We start from the raw sequence: 19,099 nt of genomic DNA on the forward strand, positions 1-19,099 counted from the left end.
CCCAGCCCTTTCAGCTGTACTTATTGCTGTGCCCAGTTCAGACTCTCGGGCACCAGGAGCTGGTGATGGTGGGCGTTCTTCTTTTGTGCACAGTTCACTCAGGGCATTCTGATCATTCATGCAGAACCTCCAAATTTGGAGAGCATCGTTTTAAACCTGGGTTGGGCCCCTATCCTACACAGATTCCCTTTCACTTCATCAGGCAGTGTAGATAGTAGCAGCAGATTGTGCACATTGCTGACCTAAGAACCTACCTCTGTGTCTAACTTGGATGATTGCATGAGCCTGCACCCAAGCCCCTGTCCGTCGGCACTGGGCAGAGCTGGCTTCTGAATACCTTCCCACAAAGTCTAATAGCAGGTTGCTCGTACCCTCCCTTTGTGCTTTGGGAAAGAACAGGGCCTTAGGGATTGAGGGTCAGAAGGAGTTTGCCTGGGATGGGCGCTGCGCTGCTTGTTCTGGGAGGAGGAGCTTGCATGGTTTGGACTTGCTGTGGAGTATAACCAATAACGGAACTGAGTGTCACATCTGTGGCTTCCCCGCCGACTGAAAGGGGCCACAGGCAGGTCAGGTTCTCAGGCTGGGCTGTTCTCACGTCTGTTCATGTTTCCCCTGATTATGAGTCTGTCTGTCCTGCATGCCTTTCTGTTTGGGGAGTTTGTTCCATTTGTGTTCTGTTTTGTTTTGTGCTGCGTCACTTATTTTGACTTCCATGAAGGTGTGTTTTGTTGGTATCATCTTACTCCATGGGTTTCGCTTCCCCTCGTTTTGTCTTCTTACAGGTAGAGACTCGTTCCTCCTGTCACTGAGGACGAGCTCCACTTCCGAAAGGAAAGTGCTGGGTGTCACCTGCTGCCTCCTCCTTCCCTCCTGTCCTAGAAGGAGGGGCCTCTCCCGCCCCTCACCCTGTGCTTCTCCGAGGCTCATTGTCTAGAGCTGTGCGCCTTTTGTTCTGTACAGCAGACAGGCGCCGTGCTCTGCTCCCCTCCCCCCGCCCGGCTCGTCTTCAGTCTCTGTTCTGCTTACCCGTGTGTCCATCATTCAGTTGTGTTTGGTTGGCTTCTCCTAGAAGCCATTCGGTTAGAGTTGTTTTGATGTTGTTATCCATGTTTTCTGTTTACCTGGAAGCAGCACTTATCAAAATAATTAAGATGATTTGTTGGATTTCTTATTTAATGAAAAAAATTGTGCAAAGGATAAAAGGCAAACCCACCAAGGAGCTTTTCTGTGACTGACCCTGGCCAGAGGTGTGACACTCAGAACTAGGAAGCCCGAGTGTTACTAACCAGTGTTTAATCGGTTTTTTTAAGACTGAAGTGGCCACCGCCCCATCTGGCGCCTGGCAGAGGCTCCACAGAGTCAATCAAGATCGGCAAAGGGAGCTGGAGGTCCAGTGCCGGCGCCAGGGGCTGACTACGCAGCAGACCCAGGCCCTGAAGTGCAGCTACGGGGAGGCTGAGGATGCAGTCCGGCACCATGAGGCCGAAATCCGCAGCCTCCAGGCGAGGCTCAGCACCGCTGCCGCCGAGCTCACCTTCAAGGAACAGGCACTGGCCCAGCTCAAGGGGGACCTGAAACTGGAGAAGGACAAGGCCCGTGAGCACTTGGAGGAGTGGCAGCACAGCAAGGCCGTGCTGAGCGGTCAGCTTCAGGCCAGCGAGCAGAAGCTCAAGAGCGCAGAGGCCCTGCTGCTGGAGAAGACGCGGGAGCTGCGGGACCTGGAGACGCAGCAGGCGCTGCAGAGAGACCGGCAGAAGGAGGTGCAAAGGCTGCAGGAGCGCATCGCAGACCTCAGCCAGCAGCTCAGTGCTAGCGAGCAGGCCCAGCGGCTGATGGAGGAGAAGCTGCAGCGGAACTACGAGCTGCTGCTGGAGAGCTGTGAGAAGGAGAAGCAGGCATTGCTGCAGAACCTGAAGGAGGTGGAGGACAAGGCCAGTGCCTACGAGGACCAGCTCCAGGACCACGAGCAGCAGGTGGAGGCCCTCCAGAGGGAAAAGTTAAGCGCCAGGTCTGAGGGCAGCCAGGCGGTGCGCCAGCTGGAGCAGCAGCTGCAGGTGAAGGAGGCCAGCCTCCAGACGCTGGCCCAGCACGTCCAGAGCCTCAGGGATGAGCGGGACCTGGTCCGGCAGCGGTTCCAGGAGCTGACAGAGCGTGTCGCCCTGTCTGATGGGGATGTTGCGGAGCTTCAGCAGAAGCTGCAGGTCAGGGAGGCCGACTACCAGAGCCTGGAGCATGCCTACCAGAGGGTGGCCAGCCAGCTCCAGGGCATGCACACCCTGCTGAGAGAGAGGGAGGAGGAGCTGAGGCACATCAAGGACATGCATGAGAAAGTTCTGGAAAAGAAAGATCAGGCCCTCAATGAGGCTTTGGTTAAAATGGTTGCCTTGGGGAGCAGCTTAGAGGAAACAGAAATGAAGCTCCAGACAAAGGAAGAGATTTTAAGGAAATTTACCAAGGCATCTTCAGAGGAAGTGGAGGAGCCGCAGAGCTCCCTGGGAGAAGCAGAGGATGGCTTTGCGCTTTCGGGCCTGCAGCTCCCAGCCTCAGGCACATCCCCAGGCTGCCCACACTTGAGGCTTGAGGATGAGGACCCAGGGGCTGCCCTTAAGGAGAAACATGGGCACAGCAGCCCCAGGAGAGAAGTGAGCATGATGCCCCCGAAGACAGAAGTGCCTGAGAAGGAGGGGCACTCGCGGAACACAGCAAAATGTGAGCAGTGTGTACCTGGCATTAAAAGGCAAAGAATCCGGTTCTCCACGATCCAGTGCCAGAAATACACCCACCCCGATGGGTCCGAGAAGACCTGGACCAGCAGCACGTCTTCCGACACCAGTCAGGACCGGTCACCCTCCGAGGAGAGCATGTCGTCAGAGGCCACCCTCAGCTCTGTCCCTGCAACCAGCAACTCTGATACCTACCTCTCCATAATACACTCCCTGGAGACCAAGCTCTACATCACAGAAGAGAAGCTCAAAGATGTGACGGTGAAGCTGGAGAGCCAGCAGGGCCAGAGCCAGGAGGCCCTGCTCACACTACACCACCAGTGGGCTGGCACTGAGGCCCGGCTCCGCGAGCAGCTCCGCGCCAGCCTGCTTCAGGTTGGCACGCTGGCCTCCCAGTTGGAGCAGGAGAAACAGGCCAGGGCGAAGATCATTGAAAATCACGTAGGGGAGCTTGGCAATTTCCAGGTAAAAAACACGCAGGCCCTTGCTTGCTTAGAAAATTGCCGAGAACAGCTACGGTCTCTGCCAAGGTCTGGCCAGGAGGAAGCCCCGGGGGCAGGAGCAGGCCCCCTGGCCAGCGTGGAGAGCGTGCTAGTAAGCGCCATCCAGGCTCTGCGTCACTGGCCAGCCCCTGCAGACAGCGGGTCCCAAACTCCGCTGGAAGAAGAGAGCTTCCTGGAGAGAGGGAAGGAGACTCTGCGGCAGCCGTCCCCGCAGCCGGAGCTGACCGAGCAGGAGCAGCTGAAGCTTCTTGCTGATCAAATAGCTCTGGAAGCCTCTCTGATAAACCACATAGCAGACTCTTTAAAAAACACAACGTCAGATATCTCGCACGTTCTCGATGAGGTTTCTCAGTCAGGAAAGTTGCCCCTGGAGTCTGGGAGTGCAGTCTGTCTGGGGGCCCCAGCAGACACCTGGGCTAAGAAGGTGCTGGTGGATGGTGAATTCTGGAGCCGGGTTGAGTCCCTGAGTAAGCACCTGGGGACAGTGGGGGGAGAGGCAGCCAGTGCATCAGGAGGTGGGCAGCAGAGCATCCCACCAGCCCTGGTCCCCACCCTGGCAGACGCCACGTGGGTCAGGGCGGAGCTTAACTTTGCTGTGCAGTCAGTGAGGGAGTCATTCCACCGTCGGTTGCAGAGCATTCGGGAGACTCTCCGGGGGACCCAGGCAGCCCTGCGGCAGCATAAGCACGCACTGGAAGAAATCCTGGGAGCATACCGAACCCCTGACTTTGAGAGGGTGATGCAGCAGGTCGCAGAGGCCCTCAAGCTCCCAGCAGGCACTGCAGAAGGTGTCCAGGCTCCCTGGGACTTGAGCCCATTAAGAGAAGAACTGAGTCATCAAGACACAGCTGGCTTCCAGGAGCCCTTCCACTTCTCGGACCAGAGCTCTGGGGCCTTCGTTGGGATTCAGGAAGAACTCGCCCTGCAGCTTAAAGATAAAGCCCGCCTCTTAGGAGAGATATCTGCCTCTTTAACTTCTCTTCCCCCTGTGGAATCCATAAGAGATTGTCAGAAGCTTCTTCAGGTGTCCCAGAATCTCTCCTGTAACACTTATTTGGGAGGCCTTGGTCAGTATTCTTCATTATTAGTTAAAGATGCAATTATTCAGGCTCAGGTGTGTTATGCAGCCTGCAAAATTCGGCTGGAGTATGAAAAAGAGCTTCAGTACTACAAGGAGTCCTGGCAGAGCAGGGGGGCCTCCTGCCAGGAGCATGAGCAAGCTGTCGGAGCCCTGAAGGAGGAGTACAAGGAACTTCTCCGGAAGCAGAAGAGTGAGTACCTGGAAGTGATTGCCATCATTCAAAGGGAAAATGCAGAGCTCAAGGCCCAGGTCACCCAGCTAGACCAGCAGCAGAGGTATCTGGAGGAAGTGGAGAGCAAGCACAATGAGAACATGTTTGCCCTGCAAGGAAGGTACGAGGAGGAGATCCGGTGTGTGGTGGAGCAGTTGAACAGAGCCGAGAATACACTGCAGGCTGAGCACAGCCGAGTCCTTAGCCAGCTGGATGCCTCAGTCAGAGACAGGCAGGACATGGAGAGGCACCATGTGGAGCAGATGCAGACCCTGGAGGACAAGTTCCAGCTCAAGGTCAAAGAGCTACAGACCATCCACGAGGAAGAGCTAAGGACCTTGCAGGAGCACTACTCCCAGAACCTACAGTGCCTGCAGGAGACCCTCTGCCACTATCAGGGCCAGCCGCCGGAAGCCTTGCTGGCCAGCACCCCCCACCAGCCTCCTTCCTCCACTTGGCCAGTTGGCCAGCCCAGGGATGCTCTGCAAGTAGCCACTGGGGAGGCCGACTCCATGGTGGGGCTGAGGGAGCGCATCCAGGAGCTGGAGGCTCAGATGGACATCATGCGGGAGGAGCTGGAGCACAAGGACCTGGAGGGTGACACGGCCACGCTGCGAGAGAAGTACCAGAAAGACTTCGAGAACCTTAAGGTTTCGAAGCATCGTTTAATTTGCAAAGCAGTCGAGGGGCAGGCACTCTCCTGCTAGTTGAGAGTCAGTGTGGGACTCTCGGGGTGGAGCTGGGAGACAGTTCTTGGCCCTGAGTTCCTGTATAAGCAGAATTTATTCAACATTTTGTTCCTTCCTCAACTCCTTGCTCACGATGGCGTGGCCTCAGAGCAGGGCCTTGGGGAGGGTCCAGCGTCCTGTTCCACATCCCCCACCAGGAAAGAGGACTAGCAGAACAGGATCGCTGGCGAGAGGGAGTGTAGTCTCCCATGCCTTCCCGCCTGCTTCTCACAGCCCCTCATTGCCTCGCCTGCTTCCCGCCCCAACAGCCCACCTGTGGCTGATGCAAACTACACTGAAGAAAAGCCTGGGATAGCTGGGCCAGAGGCACCCTTTGAGGGATGTCTCTGAACTGTTGTAGGAGAGCAGAGTTTGGGGAGCCTGAAAGATAGGAATATTGACAAGACAGTGCCGAGAGTCACACTCCCGTCCCAACTCTGTAGGGAACTGGTGTTTAGTGGGCACCTAGGTAAGGACGAGGGAGCACAGCTTTCAGTGCTGGTACTTCTCAGGAGCTTTGAGAAAGAACCTGTTCTTGTCACTGTCTCCCACACTCCTAACCTGTTTCTCATTATGCAGAATACCCAGGCCCTGGCACTCAAAGGTGGCAATTCCAGGCCCACAGGCATTAGATTCTGTGAAGCGGTCCAGCTTCTCGCCCATCCCCTTCATAACCAGAGGCACCTGTGTGCATGCATGTGGCTGATCCCCTAAGCTTCTCAGCGTTATCCTCTTGGGCTGCTTGCCATCCCTTGGAGCTACACCCCACAAATGCTTACATCCCTCACAAGCCCTTAGTCTCGGCAGGCCCGGGGTGAGGTGACACTCCCTTCCGTGCAGCACAGAGCTGGGTCCGGGCTGCAAATGCTGCTTTGCTGCTGCTGAGCAAGCTGCCACGGCTGTGCTCCCAGCAGCGCACTCCTCCTGGTCCGGCAGGAAAGCGTAAGTGTGCTCTGTGTTGGCAGCACATTCTTACCTTTGTGACAGCACAGCCACTCCCAGCAAGCACGCAGGCCAAGAGGCCGCCTTCGCTGTGCTTGTGCTGAGTCAGTCAGAAACATTGGGAAACCATCGTGAATCACAGGAGAGCTTCCAGGGCTCTTTCCCGGAAGTGCCCTGTGGCAGTCGGTGCCTGTGATCGCAGTGCTCAGGTGGGGCTTTCAAAGTAATTTGCACCAGCACTGTCCTGGTGCCTTCCCTACTCACGGGGCCCCGCAGCTTTTCACAGCACCCAGCAGGTCTGTGAGCAGGTGCCTGGGCGCATCCACAGCTCAGGCTCACAGGAGCCACAGTGAACTGCTTCCTGTCAGCTCCACCAAAGCCTCCTGCACGGTGAGGCTGTCCAGCTCCCACGGCAGTCAGCTGGGTGTAGGTAAGGCTTTGGCCAAAGGGGTGACAGCGTACCACCAGTTAGCAAGCCATCAGAAGGGTAACACTGTTTTGTGTGGACAACTGGCCATAGATGGTGCTGGGGCCCAGTGTCCCCTTGCCGTGACATAGCTCCATGGTATTCTCATTGACAACCTTGAGACACACAGAAATTACAACCAAATAGCACTCTCCTGGGGACCCGGCTAATGCTACTACTTTGTGCAGATTTTTGCCTGGGTTGGGGAGATTGGGATCTGTGCCTGATGGCCACTCTACTATAGCCATAGGCTGTTGCCTTCCCTCATGAATCTGCATAGTAGTCATTGATCCCAGCGATTATTGGCTTAAAAATTAAAATGTTTATTGATTTTTTTTTTTTTACCAACACATGCTCTCCAGGGAAGCAGCCAATCTTTAAAGACACCTCAGAGTTTCTGTAGGAACAATTTTGACCATTATTTAGCTACTGGAGGCCCGGTGCACAAATTTGTGCACCAGTGGGGTCCCTTGGCCTGGCCTGCTGGATCAGGCCGAAACCAGCTCTCCAACATTCCCCGAGGGATCCCGGATTGCGAGAGGGCGCAGGCCAGGCCAAGGGACCCCACTGGTGCACGATCAGGGCTGGGAGGGACTTGGGAGGTTGGCCAGCCAGAGAGGGACCGCAGGAGGGTTCCAGGGCATGTCCAGCCTGACTTGCTTAGTCCTGATTGGCCAGACCCCAACAGCAAGCTAACCTACCGGTCAGAGTTTCTACCCCCTGGTGGTCAGTGCATGTCATAGCGAACTTTTGAGTGGCCTTAGCATATCATTAGCATATTACACTTTGATTGGTTGAATGGTTGACCGGACACATAGCATATTAGGCTTTTATTATATAGGATGCTAAAGCACTCAAATCAAACTAATACTTATGAGATCTACTAGCTCTGTGTTAACTGAGAAGCCATATGTGAACCAAAGCACCTGGGAGAGAGAAGACGATGGGTTCCGAGCACACAAGGGTCCGAGCCACAGCTCGAGGGTTCCTCCACCGTCCTTTGGTGTGAGGTGGTGGAAGGAGACCACCGGCTTCCAGAAGGAGCCTCTGGGGAAAGTAATGCCCAGTTAATGGTGAACGCAGTTAAAACCATATCCCCTTTGCAGCAAATCTGCTGCAGTGAAATCCAAACTCTGATCATGAGTTAAAAAAACTGAACTGAGGCCCTCAGGAAAGCCTCACAGTTACTGTGGGGGCTCAGACACCCGGGTGGGTTTGTTTTTTGTTTTTTCTTAAATCCATGTATCTTCTTGGGAAGATAGAGCCTCCACTTGCATTTGGAATGGATCATAGCCACATTCTTCCACTTTTTAAAAACCACTGGAAGGCCTGATCCCTATTCAGAAACAGATTTTGCAAGGGATTTAGACAGAAAGTGTGACTCCGTGCACAAAACAGCTACACAGACCTCCTTACATCTGTGGGGCACACTCACCTGCCCTGTTAAGAACAGCTGATAAGCCAGGCCTGGACTTCCCGGTGTAGCGTGTGGGATGGTTGGATCCCTTCTTAGGGATCCTGTGTCCTTCCCCTGCACTCCTGTGTGCCCATGTAATAAACTGCCCCAGCCTGTAACAGGTGTAGACAAGTTGGAGAGCAGTTTTTGTGTTATGTGTCCCAGCGTATTAGTGGAGTCACCAATTACTGTCCCTCTGTACTCCTTCAAAGGAAATAGAAGGAAGACAGGTTGGAAGGGAAGAGAGCACGTAGCCTAATGTAACCCCTCGTGGGCACCGCAGAGGTGTGAGCAGGTGAGGGGGGCCAGCTCGTCAGTGCAGGGCCAGCCCCGTGGAGCCTCAGCTCACAAAGTCATGACTATGACTGACTTGTGAAATGCCCAGTTTGTGACTGACAGTGCTACTCACTGTATGAACTCAAATCAGACACGGCCAGCCTCTGCAAATTCTCCTCTCTCCCTCTTGTCAGTCCAACCTGGCAGTAATTCTATCAGGGCCCAGAATTGGCTGTCTTAGATTCCACTGCAGCCTCTTCCCACCCACAATACCAACTCATTCCACAGGATTCAGAACAGTCATAGAAATAAGACAATTTACAGATATAAACACCCTTTTCTAAGTGCTCTGATAGCATCAGTGAGAGTCTCCCGACAGCTGTCAGGTGGCCCCGCTGGCTCAGGGCTCGCCTTCAGAGAGTGTGTTCCTCGAGAACAGGAAGTCTGAGAGCAGGCGGGCTGCCGGCTCATCAAACAGGATGCCCGACTTAGAGGTGGTGAAACAAATTGATCGAGCTCCTTTGCATCTTGCAGGCCACCTGCGAACGAGGGTTTGCAGCAATGGAAGAAACGCACCAGAAGAAGATTGAAGATCTCCAGAGGCAGCACCAGCGAGAGCTGGAGAAACTGCGAGAGGAAAAAGACCGCCTCCTGGCTGAGGAGACTGCAGCCACCATCTCAGGTGGGAGCTGGCAGGTGGTGGGTTAGCCGGAGGGCAGGACAGGTGGAAGACTCCCCGAGCTGGCAGCACAGCGCAGTTAGGACTGCTCTTCGTGCTGTCATTGGGTTAAGATTTAAGCTTCCTGATCCAGGGATATTTTATTTTATTTTTCAATTGCGGTTTACATTCCATATTAGTTTGTGTTCATTTCAGCTGTGTAGCATAGTGGTTAGACAGTCACTTTACAACGTATTCCCCCCAATACTTCCAGTCCCCACCTGGCACCACATGTAGTAATTACAATATTATTATTTTTAAAAAAATATATTTTATTGATTCCTTACAGAGAGGAAGGGAGAGGGTTAGAGAATTAGAAACATCGATGAGAGAGAAACACTGATCAGCTGCCTCCTGCACACTCCCCACTGGGAATGTGCCCGCATCCAAGATACATGCCCTTGACCGGAATCGAAACTGGGACCCTTCAGTCCGCAGGCTGACACTCTATCCACTGAGCCAAACCGGCCAGGGCTGTAATTACAATATTATTGACTATATTCCCTATGCTGTACCTTACATCCCCATGACTTTTGTAACTACCAATTAGTACTTCTTAATCCCTGCACCTTTTCACCTTGTCCCTGAACCCCATCCTATCTGGCAACCATCAGTCTGTTCTCTATATGTATAAACGTGTTTCTGTTTTGTTGTTCACTTAGATTCCACATATAAGTGAAATCATGGTATTTCTCTTTCTCTGACTGACTTAGTTCACTTAGCATAATACCCTCTAAGTCCATCCATGCTGTCTCAGATAGTAAGATTATGACTGAGTAATGTTCCATTGTGTGTGTGTATGAATGTGTGTATGTATGTGTGTGTGTGTGTGTGTGTGTGTGTGTGTGTGTGTATCTCCCAGCTTTTTAGCCAGTCATCTGTTGCTGGGCACTTGGGTTGCTTCCATATCTTAGCTATTGTAAATAACTGCTGCAGTGAGCATAGCAGTGGTTAAACTCTTTTGAATTAGTGCTTTGGGTTTCTTCAGATACATACCCAGAAGTAGAATCATTGGGTTATAAGGAAGTGCCATTTTTAATTTTTTGAGGACCCTCCGTACTGTTTTTCATAGTGACTGCACCAGTCTACATTCCCACCAACAAGACACAAGGGTTTCCTTTTCTCCACATACTTGCCAACACTTGTTGTTTGTTGATTTACTGATGGTAGCCATTCTGACAAGTGTGAGGTGATACCTCATTGTGGTTTTAATTTGCATTTCTCTGTTGATTAGTGACTTTGAGCATGTTTTCATATATCTATTGGCCATCTGTATGTCCTCTTTGGAGAATTGTCTATTCAGGTCCTCTGACCATCTATTAATTGGATTGTTTGGTTTGGGGTGTTGAGTAGTATGAGTTCTTTATAAAATTTTGGATGTTAACCCTTTATATCATTGGCAAATATCTTCTCTTCAGTAGGTTGTCATTGCTTTTTGTTGATGGTTTACTTTGCTGTGCCAAAACTTTAGTTTGATGTAGTCCCATTTGTTTATTTTTCTTTTGTTTTTCTAGCCCAAGGAGATATATCAGAAAAAAATGATAAGAGAAATATCTGACATTTTACTGCCTGAAATATTACAGAATTGTAAAAATTTTGAATATTAATCCCTTATTAGATATGTCTTGGTAAATATCTTCTCCCATTCAGTAGGTTGTCTTTGTTTTTTAAAAAATATTTTATTTATCTATCTATCTAACCTCATCTGAGGATATGCTTATCGATTGAGAGAGAGAGAGAGAGAGAGAAACATCAATTGGTTGTCTTCCATACATGCTCCGAAAAAAGATCAAACACATAGCCTTTTGGTATATGGTTGATGCTCCACACAGGCCAGGGCAGTGTTTTTTAATTTTATTTAATTTTTATTATTAAATCGTTATTGTTGAAAGTATTATGTATGTCCCCCTTTTCCCCATTGACCCCCTCTAGCCTGCCCCTGCCCCCACCCCAGTCTTTCACCACCCTATTTGTCTGTGTCCATGGGTTATGCATATATCCATACCAGGTTTTGATTAATTACCTCCCACCCACCCTACTCCCCCGCCTTCCCCCCAAGATTCCGCACTCTGTTCCATGCTTCCATGTCTCTGGATCTATTCTGTTTATCAGTTTATTTTATTAATTAGATTCCACATATGAGTGAGATCGTGTGATACTTGTCTTTCTCTGACTGGCTTATTTCTCTTAGCATGATACTCTCCAGGTCCCTCCATGCTGTCTCAAAGGGTAAGAGATTCTTCTTTTTTACTGCTGCGTAGTATTCCATGGTGTAAATATACCGCAGCTTTTATCCACTCACCTACTGATGGGCACTTGGGCTGTTTCCAGATCTTAGCTACTGTAAATTGTGCTGCTATGAACATAGGGGTGCACACATTCTTTCTGATTGGTGTTTCGGGTCTCTTAGGATGTATTCCTAAAAGTGGGATCACTGAGTCAAATGGCAGTCCCATATTTAATTTTTTGAGGGAACTCCATACTGTTTTCCATAATGGCTGCATCAGTCTGTATTCCTACCAGCAGTGCACTAGGGTTCCCTTTTCTCCACATCCTCGCCAGCACTTGTCATTTGTGGATTTGTTGATGGTAGCCGTTCTGACAGGTGTGAGATGATGCCTCATTGTTGTCTTAATTTGCATCTCTCTGATGATCAGTGACTTTGAGCATTTTTTCATATGTCTCTTGGACATCTGTATGTTCACTTTGGAGATTTTTTAATTGGATTGTTTGTCTTCCTTTTGTTAAGGTGTATGAGTTCCTTATATATTTTGGAAATTAACCCTTTATCAGATGGATCATTGCCAAATATGTTTCCCATACAGTTGGCTTTCTTCTTGTTTTGTTGATGGTTTCTTTTGCTATGCAGAAGCTTTTCATTTTGATGTAGTCCCATTTGTTTATTTTCTCCTTAGTTTCCTTTGCCCTAAGATGTATCCATAAACATATTGCTATAAGAGATGTCTGAGATTTTGCTTCCTATGATTTCTTCTAGGATTTTTATGGTTCCACAGCTTAATTTTAAGTCTTTTATCCATTTTGAGTTTATTCTTGTGTATGGTTTAAGTTGGTGGTCTAGTTTCATTTTTTTGCATGTATCTGCCCAATTTTCCCAGCACCATTTATTGAAGAGACTGTCTTGACTCTATTGTATACTCTTGCCTCCTTTGTCAAATATTAATTGAGCATAATGGCTTGGGTCGATTTCTGAGGTCTCTGTTCTGTTTCATTGATATGTATGCTTGTTCTTGTGCCAGTACCAGGCTGCTTTGATTACGGTGGTTTTGTAGTATAACTTGATATCTGGTATTGTGATTCCTCCAACTTTGTTCTTCTTTCTCCAGATTGCTGCAGCTCTTCGGGGTCCTTTTTGGTTCCATATAAATTTTTGGAGTGTTTGTTCTAGGTCTGTGAAATATGCTGTTGGGATTTTAATAGGAATTGCATTGAATCTGTAGATTACTTTGGGTAGCATGGACATTTTAATGATGTTGATTCTACAAATCATTAAACACGTTATATTTTTCCACTTGTTTATATCTTCTTCTCTCTCTTTTTTCAATGTCCTTTAGTTTTCCGAGTACAAGTCTTTTATCTCCTTGGGTTAAGTTTATTACTAAGTATCTTAATTTTTTGGTTGCCAAGGTAAATGGGAATGTTTGTTTAGTTTCTCTTTCTGAGAATTCATAATTAGTGTATAAAAAAGCCATTGATTTTTGGGTGTTGGATTTTGTATCCTGCTACATTGCCAAATTCATTTATAAAATCTAGTTGGTTTTTGGTGGAGTCTTTACGGTTTTCTATGTACAATATCATGTCGACTGTGAATAATGAGAGTTTTACTTCCTCCCTTCCAATTTGGATGCCTTTTAGTTCTTCTTCTTCTCTGATCGCTGTGGCTGAGGCTTCCAGTATTATGTTGAATAAGAGTGGTGAAAGCGGACATCCCTGTCTTGTTTCTGTTCTTAGGGAAATGGTTTTAGTTTTTGCCCACTGAGTATGATGCTGGCTATAGGTTTGTCATATATGGCCTTTATCATGTTGAGATATGCTCCCTCTATCCCACTTTGCTGAGAGTTTTTATAAACATGGCTGTTGGATTTTGTCAAATGCTTTTTCTGTCTGTTGATGTGATCATGTGATTTTTGTCTCTCAATTTGTTTATGTGATGTATCACATTTATTGATTTGCAAATATTATACCAGCCTTGCATCCCCAGAATAAATCCCACTTGGTCATGGTGTATGACCTCTTTAATATATTGCTGGATCCGCTTTGCTAATATTTTGTTGAGGATTTTAGTATCTATGTTCATCAGAGATATTGGCCTGTAATTCTCTTTCTTTGTAGTATCTTTATCTGGTTTTGGAATTAGGATAATGCTGGCCTCATAAAAAGAGCTTGGAAGTGTTCCTTCCTCTGGATTTTTTGGAATAGTTTGAGGAGGACAGGTGTTCTTCTTTGAATGTTTGGTAAAACTCCCCTGTGAAACCATTCGTTCCTGGGATTTTGTTGGCTGGGAATTCTTTTATTACTGCTTCTATTTCATCAGTTGTTATTGGCCTATTTAACTGGAGTGCTATGAACTTCCCTCTCAGGACTGCTTTTGCTGTGTCCCAAAGATTTGGGGTGGTTGTATGTTCATTTTCATTTGTTTCCAGGAAGTTTTTTTCTTTCTTTCTTGATCTCATTGGTAACCCATTCATTGCTTAAGGACCTGCTATTTATATTTAGCCTCCATGTGTCTGAATGTTTTTCAGTGTTTTTACTGTAGTTGATTTCTAATTTCATTCCACTGTGATCTGAGAAGCTGCTTGACAAGATTTCACTCTTCTTGAACTTGTAGAGACGTGTTTTGTGTCCTAACATGTGGTCTGTCTTTGTGAAGAACCCATGTGCACTTGAAAAGAATGCATATTCTGCAGCTTTGGGGTGAAACGTTCTATAAATGTCAATTAAATTCATTGGATGCACTGTGTCATTTAGAGTCAGTATTTCCTTGTTAATTTTTTATTTGGAAGATCTAATCCAGTGAAGTCAGTCTGTATTGCTATCGATCTCTCCTTTAAAGTCCTCTAGAAGATTTTTTATATATTTAGGTGCTCCTATATTGGGTGCATAGCATGTAAGTTTGCCAGGGTTATATCCTCGTGTTGGATTGATCCCTTTAGTATTATGTAGTAACCTTTGTTGTCTCTTGTGATGGCCTTCACTTTGAAGTCCATTTTATCAGATATGAGTTTTGCTACCCCAGCTTTTTTTTTTTTTCTTTTCCATTTGCATGGAAAATTTTTTGCCATCTCCTCACTCTCATCTTATGTGAGTCTTTTGTTCTGAGGTTAGTCTCTTGTAGACAGCATATAGTCGGGCCATGTTTTAGAGGCCCGGTGCATAAAATTCGTGCATGGTGTGGGGGTCCCTCAGCCTGGCCTGCGCCCTCTCCCAGTCCTGGAACCCTCAGGGGATGTCCGACTGCCAGCTTTTTTCTTTTTTTTAAATATATTTTATTGATTTTTTACAGAGAGGAAGGGAGAGGGATAGAGAGTTGGAAACATCGATGAGAGAGAAACATCGATCAGCTGCCTCCTGCACACCCACTACTGGGGATGTGCCCACAACCAAGGTACATGCCCTTGACAGGAATCGAACCTGGGACCCTTCAGTCCGCAGGCCGACGCTCAATTCACTGAGCCAAACCAGTTAGGGCGGTATCTTAATTTTTTGTTGCAATGGTAAATGGGATTTTTTTTTTAGTTTCTCTTTCTGTGAGTTCATTATCTATACTAATAAAAGGGTAATATGCTAATTAGACCAGGATTCTTCCATACGACCTTCCGGATGTCCTTCCTGACAAAGCCGGGGCCCGGGCGCCTGTGGCCAGACCGGGCAAAGCTGGCCCGGGGCCTGGGTGCCTGAGGCCAGCCAAAGGGAGGGCACCCCGGGTCCCAGGTGCCTGTGGCGGGCCAGAGAGAGGGAAGCCCAGGTCCCAGTTGCCTGCAGCCAGCCAGAGGAGGGAAGCCGGGTCTTGGGCACGGGGGCCAAGACAGAGGTGGTTAGGGGCAATTAGGCAGGCAGGCGGGTGAGCAGTTAGGAGCTAGTGATCCCGGATTGCGAGAGGGATGTCAGGATTAGGCCTAAACCGGCAGGCAGACATCCCCCGAGGGGTCCCAGATTGCGAGAGGGTGCAGGCTGGGCTGAGGGCCCCCCCCCCTTTCCCGGTGCACAAATTTCATGCACCAGGCCTCTAGTTGGTGTATAAAAAAGCCATAGATTTCTGGTGGTTAATTTTATATCCTGCTACATTGCCAAATCCATTTATTAATTCTGTTAGTTTTTTTATGGAGTCTTTAGGGTTTTCTATGTACAATATTATGTCATCTGCGAATAATGACAATTTTAATTCTTTTTTTCCAATTTGGGTGCCTTTTATGTTTTCTTCTTGTCTGATCGCTATGGCTAGCACTTCCAGTACTGTGTCGAACAGGAGTGGTGAAAGTGGGCATTCTTGTCTTGTTCCTGTTTGCAGGGGAAATGGTTTTAGTGTTTGCCCATTGAGTATGATGTTGGCTATAGGTTTGTCATATAAGGCTTTTATTATGTTGAGGTATGATTCCTCTATTCCCACTTCGCTGAGAGTTTTTATCAGGAAAGGATGTAGGATTTTGTCCAATGCCTTTTCTGCATCAATTGATATGATTATGTGATTTTTGTTTTTTATTTGTTTATGTGATATATCACGTTGATTGATATGCAGATATTGTACCAGCCTTGCACCCCTGGAATAAATCCCACTTGGTCATGGTGTATGATCTTTATAATGTAATGCTGCATCCAATTTGCTAGAATTTTGTTGAGGATATTGGCATCTATGTTCATCAGGGATATTGCCCTGTAATTCTCTTTCTTTGTAGTGCCTTTATCTGGTTTGGGGATTAAGGTAATGCTGGCTTCATAGAAAGAGCTTGGAAGTGTGTCTTCCTCTTCAATGTTTTGGAATAGTCTGAGAAGGATAGGTTTTAGTTCTTCTTTGAATGTTTGATAAAACTCTCCTGTGAAGCCATCTGGTCCAGGGCTTTTGTTTGCCAGAAGTTGTTTGATTACTGTTTCAATTTCTTCAGTAGTTATCAGCCTATTCAGGTTTTGGAAGCTTGTATTTTTCTAAAAATATGTCCATTCCGTCTAGGTTGTCCAGTTTGTTGGAGTAGAGTTTTTCGTAGTATTTTTTTACAATCCTCTGTATGTCTGTGAGATCGGTTGTTACTTCACCTCTTTCATTTCTGATTTTGTTTGAGCCCTCTTTCTTTGTTTCTTGGTGAGTCTGGCTAGAGGTTCATCAATCTTGTTTATCCTTTCAAAGAACCAGCTCTTGGTTTCATTGATCTTTTGTATTGTTTTGTTTTGTTTTTTGGTCTCTATGTCGTTTATTTTCACTCTGATCTTTATTATTTCCTTTCTTCTGCTTACTCTGGGCTTTTCTTGTTGCTCTCTTTCTAATTCTTTAAGTTGCAGGGTTAGGTAATTTATTACCCTTTTTTCTTGCTTTTTTTGAGTTAGACCTGTAGAGCTATGAACTTCCCTCTTAGGACTGTTTTCACTGTGTCCCATAGGTTTTGGATTGTTGTGTTTTCATGGTCATTCATTTTCAGGATGTTTTTCATTTCTTCTTTGATCTTTTTGGTAACCCAATCATTGTTTAATACATTAAGCGCCCAGCCTGTTTTGTCTTCCAGAGAGAAAGTATAGTGTCAGTCACTGGTGACTGACATGGGGCTTAACATGTTAATAGCATGCTCTTCACCCTCTAAGTGTTTGAATTGTTTTTATTGATTTTATTGTAGTTGATTTCTAATAATATGCCATTGTGGTCTGAGAAGATGCTTGATATGATTTTAATCTCTTTGAATTTAGACAGACTTTGCTTGTGACCCAATATGTGGTCTATCTTTGAAAATGTCCCATGTGCACTTGAGAAGAATGTATACTCCGTAGCTCCAGGGTGAAATGTTCTGAAGATGTCAATTAAGTCCATCTGGTCTAGTGAGTCATTTAGCATTGCTGATTCTTTGCTGGTTTTTTGTCCAGAGGATTTGTCCTTTGATGTCAGTGGGGTATTAAAATCCCCTACCGTGATTGTATTGTTGTCGATCTCTCCCTTTATATCTTCCAGAAGTTTTTTTATGTATTTGGGTGCTCCTGTATTGGGTGTGTATATGTTTACCAGAGTTATATCTTCTTGTTGTATTAATCACTTTAGTATTATGAAGTGGCCTTCCTTATCTCTTGTTATGGCCTTCACTTTGAGGTCTATTTTGTCCAATATAAATATTGCTACCACAGCTTTTTTTTTTCATTTCCATTTGCCTGAAAGATATTTTTCCCATCCCTTCACTCTCAGTCTGTGTGCATCCCTTGTTCTGAGGTGGGTCTCTTGTAGACAGCATGTATATAGGTCATGTTTTCTTATCCATTCAGCCACTCGATGTCTTTTGATTGGAGCATTCAATCTATTTACATTTAAGGTTATTATTGATAGTTACTTGTTTATAGCCATTTTTATTTTTTGTGCCTGTGTTCCTTCTTCCCTTTTTATTTCTTCTTTTTACAGCAGTCGCTTTATCATTTCTTGCATTGCTGGCTTGGTAGTGATAAACTCCCTTAGGCTTTTTGTGTGTGTGAAGCTCCTGATTTCCCCTTCAATTTTGAATGATAGCCTTGCTGGATAGAGTATTCTTGGACTCAGTCCCCTGCCATGCATCACTTTGTATACTTCCTTCCATTCCCTTCTGGCCTGATGCATTTCTGTTGAGAAATCATTTGATAATCTAATGGGAGATCTTTTGTAGGTAACTCTCTGTCTCTCTCTTGCAACCTTTAAAGATTCTCTTTATCATTAACAGTTGCCATAGTAATTACAACGTGTCTTGGTGTGGGTCTTTTTGGGTTCATCTTGTTTAGGACTCTGTGTTTGTGTGACTTTCTTCTTCCCCAAATCAGGGAAGTTTTCTGACATTATTTCTTCAAGTGGGTTTTCTAACCCTTGCTCTTCTTCTTATCATTCTGGCACCCATATTATATGCATGTTGTTTCATTTCAGTTGTCCCAAAGCTCCCTTAGGCTCTTCTCGCCTTTTAATTTTTTTCTCCAATTGAAGTTCAGATTGGATGTGTTTTGCTGCCTGTCTTTAATTCACTAATTTGGTCCTCCGCTTCTTTTAGTCTACTGTTGAAACCTTCCATAGTGTTTTTTATTGCAGCTATATAACTTTATTTCTTCTTTATTCTTACATAAATTGTTGATTTTCTCATCCATTTGGTTTATGAACTGTATGAACCTTGTTCTGAATTCTTTTTCTGACAAATTGCATGCCTCGGTTTCATTTAGTTCAGTGGTTCTCAACCTTCTGGCCCTTTAAATACAGTTCCTCATGTTGTGACCGAACCATAAAATTATTTTCATTGCTACTTCATAACTGTAATGTTGCTACTGTTATGAATCGTAATGTAAATATCTGATATGCAGGATGGTCTTAGGCGACCCCTGTGAAAGGGTCGTTCGACCGCAAAGGGGTCACGACCCACAGGTTGAGAACCACTGATTTAGTTCCTTTTCTGGTGCTACCTCCTTTTGTTTCCTTTGGGGTTGTTTCTTTGTCTCCCAATTTTTGCTCTCACTGAAGGATCTAGGCATCAAGTCGCACTGGGACTGTGACTGCACCGGCAGACTTGGCAGTGGGTCACATGGTCACCAGGCCTGGAGTTGACGTGTCAGGCTTGGCAGCAATTCGCACGGTTGTGGCACCCATGGTTGCTGCATGAGGCACCTGGTGTTGCTGCATAGGGCTTGGCTGCTCACGCTCGGTTGCAGCACCCAGGGTTGCTGCATCAGGCCTGGCAGCGGCTAGTGTCCGGGGTTGCTGCATGAGGCACCAGGGGTTGCTGTGTAGGGCTTGGCTGCTCGTGCTCAGTTGCAGCACCTGGGGCTTGGCGGCGGTTAGC

General features: G+C 47.0%; 1 protein-coding gene across 2 annotated transcripts in view; it reads left to right on the forward strand.

The window, feature by feature from the left end:
* The window catches only part of MPRIP (myosin phosphatase Rho interacting protein), a 187,233-nt gene that overhangs the window by 135,890 nt on the left and 32,244 nt on the right, over window positions 1-19,099 (forward strand). Inside the window, exons 16-17 of one of the 2 annotated variants that reach the window (XM_081110750.1) lie at window positions 1,311-5,168; window positions 8,921-9,068. In XM_081110750.1, coding sequence (XP_080966876.1) covers window positions 1,311-5,168; window positions 8,921-9,068 — 4,006 coding nt within the window. The remainder of the gene's footprint in view (window positions 1-1,310; window positions 5,169-8,920; window positions 9,069-19,099) is intronic. The other variant, XM_081110751.1, reaches the window with a different exon arrangement.

This window comes from Myotis nattereri, assembly GCF_964212035.1.
Source record: "Myotis nattereri genome assembly, chromosome: 16".
In the NCBI taxonomy this organism is placed as follows: Eukaryota; Metazoa; Chordata; class Mammalia; order Chiroptera; family Vespertilionidae; genus Myotis; species Myotis nattereri.